We start from the raw sequence: 9,897 nt of genomic DNA on the forward strand, positions 1-9,897 counted from the left end.
TCGCCCTTCAATGCCCGACCGCAGTACCAGGCTATATAATATAATGGTAAATGGTTCATTTATATATAGCGCTATAGTACATACATAGATTGTGCATAACATTCACCCACACATGCAATGCATACACCAATGGCGGAGGAAACCGTGCAAGGCAAATCGGGAGCAATTAGGGGTTCCGAGCCTTGCTCAAGGACACTTCGACACCAACACTATACTCTGGGGGAGCCCAGGATCGAACTGGGAACCTCACGGTTCCCATCAGGCTGCTCTACCATAACCACAGCAACTCTATACTCCACTGCCGCCCCTATTATTGGCAATTATATAACAGTTTGTTTCGAGGAAGCAATCTGATTGGTTGAAACAGCCTTCTAGCCGTGGTTCAAACGAGCACCACTCCACACCTAATCAAAACAAAGAATTCAGCTGCTCTGTTTTTATTCTGTTGTATAATTGCAATATTACACTCGAGTGTGTGGTTTAACGTGATTATTGCCACTTCAGTGATGCTTGCGGAACTCGACTACGTCTCGTTCCTGTGTGGCAATAATCACGTTAAACCACACCCTCTCGTGTAATATTGCTTAAGTCCATCAGTTCCACAATCTGGGAACACATCGGCAAAAGAAAGGCCCCAATATAATGTGTATAACACATTGGCCCAGTTGGCCCGGCCCTCAGCCCTCCACTTCCTATGGAGCCTGCTGTGTTTTCATCCCCACTATCAACAATGTACACACACATTCTGAATGGCCCTGCTAGTGCTGACCGATTCACTAGCATAGCTCGGAATCTATTTTGAGAGATTATCAGTTCCATAACAAACAGCACATCACAGACACAGACATATTAAATGATGTTTATACATATTCCAGGACATGATACAGTCACACAGCCATCATTCTTCAGCAATATGTTAATGCATGCATTCAATTCAATGTAATGCATGCATTCAATTCAATGTAATGCATGCATTCAATTCGATTTAAAGCAGGACTATATGCAACTTCCCACTTCTACCCTGGATTTGAACCCGGTTTCATGCACACGCACTGAACATTTTTACCATTGAGCTAATAGAGCGGGTGGTGTGTCAGATCCTCCTGTGTCTACGGTGAGACAGACGTGACCTTTGACACAATCTACATGTTTCAATAGAAGAGCATAGAGAGACTAAATGCAACCACCAGGATTGTATCATTTATATTGTATTAACGTACTCTACCATACAGACTGGACAAAAAAAATCACATTTTCATTCAAATAAATTAAAATCAGACCCGTCTGAACTGAGAACGGTGCTGTGTGTTGCCTGAGTCCAATGCATTCCTGCCTACTTCCGGTCCAGGAAGTAGGCAATGTACGCTCAATGCGTAGTCTATGTAGGAGAGCTGCCGTCGGACTGAAGCCCCATGAAGTGAACGCAGTTTACGTAACTCTGTCTATATCTAAGGCTCTGTTCCTATAGGGAATGACCCGGCATCTGCAGGGGTCAATAGGTCGTAGCCTACTGTCTAAAGCAGCAGCGTCCTATACTCACTCATAGGGACAGAAAGACAGACAGACAGACAGACAGACAGACAGACAGACAGACAGACAGACAGACAGACAGACAGACAGACAGACAGACAGACAGACAGACAGACAGACAGACAGACAGACAGACAGCGATACTGGAGTACCGGGTTAGCAACTTACTACTTGAGTTGCTATTAAATGCCTTGATGTCATATGTCATATGCTATTTTAACAGGCTTAAAAACACATCTTGCAGGAAGACACAATGAGAGAGCTTTACAACAGAAGGCCAACTATTAGGGGACTAACTATTAGGGTATTTGAACACTGAAGTGACACAGTAGGGAGACGTTAAACAGTCTTGTATAGCCTAATAATTCATCTTAAGCATACCGGCATTATAAGCGTATTATGTGCTAATAGCAGCAGCTGTGCATGTTGTGGCTGTCAGATATTATTGGCTCTGAGACATAATCTAATTGGCTGTAATGTAATCATAATGTGTGCCTGTGTTCTTCAGACAGAGAGAGAACACAGGAACAACACACAGACAACCACCACATTCTTCTTCTTCTTCTTCTTTCTGTTTCTTTTTTTTTTATTGTCATATAACAGGAAATAGACGTCAGTTTGTGTAATGTTGTCCACACCGTGTGGGCGTGGCCCCTCCCTCCCTCCCTCCTCCCAGCAGCTGTGATTGCAGAGCATGTCAGGTGGGCGGGGCATTACATGTCATTTCCCGATATAGCATAACACTGCACTGTGTATCACTGTATCTCTCTCCACTCAAAGTGCACGGCCAACCTTGGCTTTGTCCGTAATATAAACACCTACTAACACTGACACCTCTGTATTTTACACAGCAGACGCCAATAGCTGCTTTACTACTACTGCTGTTTAAAACTATGCCATGTATTCATAGCTGACTGCAATTTAAACATATTGAACAGCATCGACCCGTCACCACAGCCCTGAAAAATACATCATCGGATGATATACGTTAATACATTAAGCAATGTGGATACAACTCGCTCCCATCAGGGAGCGAGTTGTATCCACATTGCTTAATTTATGCATGTCTATAATCTGACAGACAGACAGACGATCACAACATAATAATAATGATGCACTTGGCCATTCAAACAGGTTGTTTTCAACGTGCCGATTGTTCTAATAAGCGCACATTGTAATGTATTCCATTGCTGTGATGTCTGGCTGCACGTCGCCTTGTTTACGTCTCCAACAGGCAGGCTTTGCACTGCATGGGCACTACACTGCCTGCCTCCATCTCTCTCTCTTGTTATTGCCGTCGGAAAAACAACGCGCTGCTATTTTGTTTTTGCAAAATCTCCACAGTTTGAACAAAAACAGCAAACAATGCTTGAAAGCAACAGTATAAAACACTTGTTTGTCTTACCCTGCAGTCGAGTGGAATGATCCGTGTGTCTGGGAGGAGCGGAGCCTCGCATCCTGCAATGAAGCGCGTCTTGCTCGGCTTGTTGTAGAAGCGATCTGTGATGTGATGGAGCGCGCACTGGTTGGCTACTATCCGACACTAGTGCTCCGTGCGTGCGTGCGTGTGCGTGCGTGTGTGTCAGTGTGTGTGTGTGTGTGTGTGTGTGTGTGTGTGTGTGTGTGTGTGTGTGTGTGTGTGTGTGTGTGTGAATAATAATAATAATAATGTGACGTCTCTATAGGAGAATGATGCTGCTTGTGATCTTCATGTGTTGACTACATAGTAGGCTACACACGCGCACGCACGCACACACACACACACACACACACACACACACGCACGCACACGCACGCACGCACACAAGGAAGTGTTTGTTTGCTGTTGTTGTGTCTTCAATATCTATCTCAAAAGTTGACTTGGCGGTGATGGTAAAAGTAAAGTATTGCTCAATGCAGAAATGTTCTTTTACAAGGAAAAAGGCCTGTATTCAATTTTTGACCCATGAGTAAAAGTCATTATATAAACTATAAAGTACATTTTGATTACCGATTTTTTTTAATACGCGTAACAGAGTATTTCATCGCACGATAAATACTTTTACTTTTACTTTTACTTAAGTAAAACCATTAGAGTACTTTTCCATCACCACCACTGCATGTGACCATCTGAGGCGTACGTGGTTCAAATAGCATCAGCAAACAGCAGTGGCGGGAACAGTACTCGCATGTTGTACTTAAAAGTAAAAGTATCAATACTGCAATGTAGAACTGCTCCGTTGCGACAAGTAAAAGTCCGGAATTCAAAATGTACTTGAGTAGAAGTACAAAAGTATCGGCATAAAAATGTACTTAAAGTACCAAAAGTTTAAAAAAAAGTACTCATTATGCAGAATGTCAAGTTTTGAAATGTATAAAAAATCTTTTGAAAATAGCCGATCTACAAGCTCACAATGCATTGTGAGCTTGTAGATCGGCTATTTTCAAATGGCCGAAATGTATAGGCTGAAGTGGTTAATGTATGGTTTGAAATATTAATCAAAATCTACAAAGCAACTAGTAACTAAAGTTGTCATAATAATTGTAGTGGAGTAAAAGTATAGGCCTACAATATTTGCCTCTGAGATGTAGTGGAGTAGAAATAAAAGTATTGGTAAATTGGAAATACTCAAGTAAAGTACAAATCCTCCAAATTGTACTTAAGTACAGTACTTGAGTAAATGTACTTAGTTCCTTTACGCCACTGGCAAACAGATGGAACACAAAGCACATAAACACTGCAGACACTAGGCTAATGAAGGAAATGTGAGGCAACACGCACACACGCACGCACGCACGCACGCACGCACGCACGCACGCACGCACGCACGCACGCACGCACGCACGCACACACACACGCACGCACGCACGCACGCACGCACGCACGCACGCACGCACGCACACACGCACGCACACAAAGCACGACAATTACTGTATAAGATGTTAAAAGTGGTGATTTAAGAATTAGTTCCCTGACCAGCGAGTGGAAGAACTGGTTGAACTGCCTGACCCTCTCTCCACTAACCTAACCTCTCTGACACGCCTCCATAAAAGCTCCTAAAAGGTTAGGACGGCCTATACATTGACACATACTGACCACAGATTACATACACTGACCACCATGTGAGTTGAAAACATGACCGACGACAAAAAAACAACAACTCCCATATAGCTACTGTGCGAATGAACGCAAGCAGCAGCAAGATATGCAAACTGTTTCAATGGAATACAACCATCCTATCCTATATGCTGGCCTACAAAGCCAAAGTGCAATATGGGAAAAGATATTGCCCCATAATGTGTTTAAAAGTGTTTCAACTGGTCAGTACAAATGAGATATCGGCAAATACGTGATATTACACTAATTGTAAATATGTTCTTGAGGTAATTGTTTATCCCCCAAAATCACAAAGGCTAATTTGACCTTTTGGAATACACAAAATAAGTCGGTGAGTCCAAAAACGTAGTTCCTGCACTTTGGCTTTGTAGGGGACGGCACTATCTGTACCGAGCAGACCCCTAGACCTACTGCACATTTAGACTGAACAGAGCTGCTACCTTTCAATGCATTTTAAATCTGAGGCTTTACTATTTAAATCGTTCTGAGAAAATAAATGCTGCTAATTGTCCCAAAGTGACTGCAAAAGATTTCTATTTGTTTCAAAAATCTTTTTACCCTATATACAGTGTATAACATGCAATGTGGGCTGTGGCATAGATCTGTTAAATTCAATGCTGTACTCCCCCTCAAACTGCCTTTTTCTTTCTGTTTTTATTATATTTTGACACTTGTTTTGGCAAAGTAAACGTTATGTTTCTCATGCCAATGAAGCTCCTTTGAATTCAACTGACACGTCCATGTATGTAGGGCTGAAACATTCCTCCCTAGAGGCAGTGCTGGGCAACAGCTGCAGTAGTCAACTAAACCCCCAGCGCTTGAGTCCAAGCACAGATCCTCCTGGTCAAATATTACAACTAAACCCCCAGCGCTCGAGTCCAAGCACAGATCCTCCTGGTAAAATATTACAACTAAACCCCCAGCGCTTGAGTCCAAGCACAGATCCTCCTGGTCAAATATTACAACTAAACCCCCAGCGCTTGAGTCCAAGCACAGATCCTCCTGGTCAAATATTACAACTAAACCCCCAGCGCTTGAGTCCAAGCACAGATCCTCCTGGTCAAATATTACAACTAAACCCCCAGCGCTTGAGTCCAAGCATAGATCCTCCTGGTCAAATATTACTCAACTAAATACCCGTCAAAGTTGCTCAGGCCTCACTCACACGGAGTGATTGATGTATGCTTGTTGTATACAAAGGGTGTGACACAGCTTGCCCCAATGCATTTCCAATGGGAGTCACATGGTTTGACACAACATTCGTGTTGTATGAGGGGGAGGGGGGCAGTCGAAACACAGCCGAAAGTCATACAACAGCTTGTAGTCCAAAATGTAGTCCTCAAACCATGTGACTTCCATTGGAAATGCATTGGGGCGGCCATGACACTCACAACATTCATACAACAAGCATGCATCAAGATCGAAAGGTGTGAGTGAGGCCTTAGTCAAAGAAGTTTTACTCCAGTACTGGAGTACTTGCTTAAAAAAATGCTTAAATATAAAAAGTATGTGCATTGCTGTTTTGAAATGTAGACATTTCTGCCCCAAAATCCAAAGAGTGGCCTTGTGGAGGGAGTGTCTGCGCTGAAAGTGGAAGGTGGGGGTTTGATCCCCGGCCGGGCCGGGTCATATATACCAAAGACCCGGGAGACCCGGGACCAACTACAAGTTGTAGTTCTACAACTACAGATGATTCCTGAGCGAGGCACAAAATAAATCAAAATCAAAATAAATGCAGAGAACAGATTGCGCATACAGCAATATATGTGACAAATAGTAGGACTTTCACCTTTTAAATGAAAAAAAAGATCAATAGTAGTGAAATTAGCGGATATACAAGCTCACAAGGTGTCACGATGCAACACGTTGTAGATCTGCTATTTCCACTGTATTTGAAATAGGGCGCATATACTAAGTGGTTGATTCATAATGCCCCTTTTCTCTTTCTACAAATACAGTGCAGTAAAGAAGTACAATACTGTCTTTGAACTGTATAGAGGGTACACTATGTGTGTGACATCACCATCATACCCGGAAGTTATGCAGGAACGCCTACTGAGAGGCAAAAAACATCTTTCTGGCCTTGACAGCCCCATGCTGTACAACCAAACAGAAAAGTCCTATATCTGATGGCATTAAACAACGTTAAACAACATTAAACTGACTTTGCCACTCGATTTGCCACTAACTTTATGCATGCGCATACCCTGTATTAGTGGAGTGAGTAGTCAAAAATATACAAATGCACACATAAAGTAGCTACTCAAAAGTCTATAGTGTTCTTATGAGTTTAATGTATTTTTATTTTATTTTATTATCCTTTGTTTTGTTTTTCAAATGTCTGTTTTAAATGTATGCATTGTATTTATGTACTGTAGACCCCAGGAAGACTAGTGGTGTTTTAGGGCACAGCCAATGGGCATCCTACCAAATAAAACCATAATACCATGTACTGTACACACTGTACTGTCCACCAGAGCCACTGCCTAAAAGTGTTGGCGGTCAGAGTAACCGCGTCACACCCATGCGGGCGATGTACAGTGCTTATTTATACTGTACGTTCATGTACCAGTCAGACCAGTCTATCTGATTGTCTAGTGGTACTGTAGCCATGACAGGCTGGAACCTTTTACATCAACACATCACTATAAAATAGGAGATATTTGAAAGTGTCAAGGGTTCATGTGTGTCAGAGGTTGTATGCATGTGTGTGAGTGAGTGAGTGAGCGTGCGTGCGTGCGTGCGTGCGTGCGTGCGTGCGTGCGTGCGTGCGTGCGTGCGTGCGTGCGTGCGTGCGTGCGTGGGTGCGTGCAGAAGTGTTATCAACCACCTAGTTTAGGACCGTGGCTGTGAAGTGGGCATGCCTTGAGACAGAGTCTGTCTGTCTGTCTGTCTGTCTGTCTGTCTGTCTGTCTGCCTGCCTGCCTGCCTGCCTGCCTGCCTGTCTGTCTGTCTGTCTGTCTGTCTGTCTGTCTGTCTGTCTGTCTGTCTGTCTGTCTGTCTGTCTGTCTGTCATTTTCCATAGAAATGCCACAACCCTTTTCTCAGAACAGAAATACATGAAACGCTGCGTTTGACATTTAATGAATTAGATTGAAAGGAACTGGATGGATAAACCGTTCAAATAAAATGATAAACGGGATAAAGGAAGTGATCTCAGAGTAATAAAAGCCAAAAACAATAAAAGGCCATGAGGCCTAGAAGGTTACAGACATACTCTAAACAAGTTAAAAAGAAAAAGAAAATAAAAAACGATAAAAAAACCCATTATGTTATCTCTATCATTATGCAATGGAATCAGGCTTGATCCATCCATCCATCCATCCATCCCTCCATCCATCCATCCATCCATCCACCCACCCACCCAGGGTGACCAAATGCCCCCCCACCCCCACCCTCCTTTTGCCAGGGACAGTCCCTCTTTTCCAAGACCTTTCAGGCGTCCCACATTGAGACCCTGTCCCACATTGAGACCCTGTCCCACATTGTGACCCTGTCTTGAGACCCTGTCCCACATTGTGACCCTGTCCCACATTGTGACCCTGTCCCACATTGAGACCCTGTCCCAAATTGTGACCCTGTCCCACATTGTGACCCTGTCCCACATTGAGACCCTGTCCCACATTGTGACCCTGTCCCACATTGTGACCCTGTCCCACATTGAGACCCTGTCCCACATTGTGACCCTGTCCCACATTGAGACCCTGTCTTGAGTCCCTGTCCCACATTGTGACCCTGTCCCACATTGTGACCCTGTCCCACATTGAGACCCTGTCCCAAATTGTGACCCTGTCCCACATTGTGACCCTGTCCCACATTGAGACCCTGTCCCACATTGTGACCCTGTCCCACATTGTGACCCTGTCCCACATTGAGACCCTGTCCCACATTGTGACCCTGTCCCACATTGAGACCCTGTCCCACATTGAGAACATCTTGGAGGGAATTAAGCAGAGAAGATCGTCCATAACAACACGAAACAACAACGAAATCAGGTGGAAGGAGTTCCTGAGTGACCTAATGCTCCCCGAAAAGCAGGAGGGTTGAAGTCAAGTATGGCCTTTGTCAGGGCTTGTTTGTTTCAGCGTGTTGTCTCTTGCAGTGTGTTCTGCTTGGAGGCTGGAGGTGACCATGAGGAGGTGACCATGGAGGTGACCATGGAGGTGACCATGAGGAGGTGACCATGGAGGTGACCATGGAGGTGACCATGGAGGTGACCATGAGGAGGTGACCATGGAGGTGACCATGGAGGTGACCATGGAGGTGACCATGAGGAGGTGACCATGGAGGTGACCATGGAGGTGACCATGGAGGTGACCATGGAGGTGACCATGAGGAGGTGACCATGGAGGTGACCATGGAGGTGACCATGTTTCAGCGTGTTGTCTCCTGCAGTGTGTTCTGCTTGGAGGCTGGAGGTGACCATGGAGGTGACCATGGAGGTGACCATGGAGGTGACCATGGAGGTGACCATGTTTCAGCGTGTTGTCTCCTGCAGTGTGTTCTGCTTGGAGGCTGGAGGTGACCATGAGGCGTATGAGGCAGCATATATCGACATATGACCTTACTGAGCAGCATTCAAGACACTTGCCTTGTGTCTGACACCTGACTTGTGTCTGAACACAGCTTTGATGGATGTGTTCTGTCCCCCCTCCCCCCTATCAAACAAAATGTTTGGTCAAACCATATGGGCTTCCATTGGAAATGCATTGGAGCGTCCATTAAACACAGACACAAGACAAACGTCTTGAATATTTGTGAATGCAGCCCAGTAAGGGCATAATGTCGACCCCACCCGCTCACCAGGCTGCGCCCCACCCCCTCCTGGTGCTGCGGCCATCTTGGAACCTAAACACAATATAAACAATGGGAGAAGGGTGGGGCCGAGAAAGGCCCTTTACAGTACAGTATAATTTGACAGTACACTGCGGTCATAAAGAGGCCCTGCCCCTTGGGTCATTCTCTCCTTCCTTCCTCCTGGGCTGCTGTTGGAACACTTGGCCACAGAGGAGCATTTTGGAGCATGTTTTTGTGCTTGCATTTCCGTTATGTTTGGAAGCTTTTTTTTCTGCCATTTAATTGTATTTAAATGGCAGGAAAAAAAATCATTCACTTTTGGTCCCTGAGCCAGCGATGACATCACGCATCTATAAATCAGTGGTTTTTCAACCAGTGGTCCCTGAGGGGGTTCCAGGTGGTCCCCAAAGCAGCTAAATGATAGAGAGTTGGTAACCAAATGGACCCTTTATTAGATCTGTAACTCTTGAGAG

The 9,897-nt window shown here is 44.6% G+C and overlaps 1 protein-coding gene across 1 annotated transcript in view; it reads right to left on the minus strand.

Annotated features, from left to right (window-relative positions):
* pfkfb4a (6-phosphofructo-2-kinase/fructose-2,6-biphosphatase 4a) overlaps nucleotides 1-3,021 on the minus strand; it is a 49,060-nt gene extending 46,039 nt beyond the window's left edge. The window contains exon 1 of the mRNA XM_079508814.1: nucleotides 2,936-3,021. Coding sequence (XP_079364940.1) covers nucleotides 2,936-2,987 — 52 coding nt within the window. The 5' untranslated portion in view covers nucleotides 2,988-3,021. The remainder of the gene's footprint in view (nucleotides 1-2,935) is intronic.
* Between the last annotated feature and the right edge of the window lie 6,876 nt (nucleotides 3,022-9,897).

The sequence above is a fragment of the Electrona antarctica genome (assembly GCF_951216825.1).
Source record: "Electrona antarctica genome assembly, chromosome: 8".
Taxonomy (NCBI): domain Eukaryota; kingdom Metazoa; phylum Chordata; class Actinopteri; order Myctophiformes; family Myctophidae; genus Electrona; species Electrona antarctica.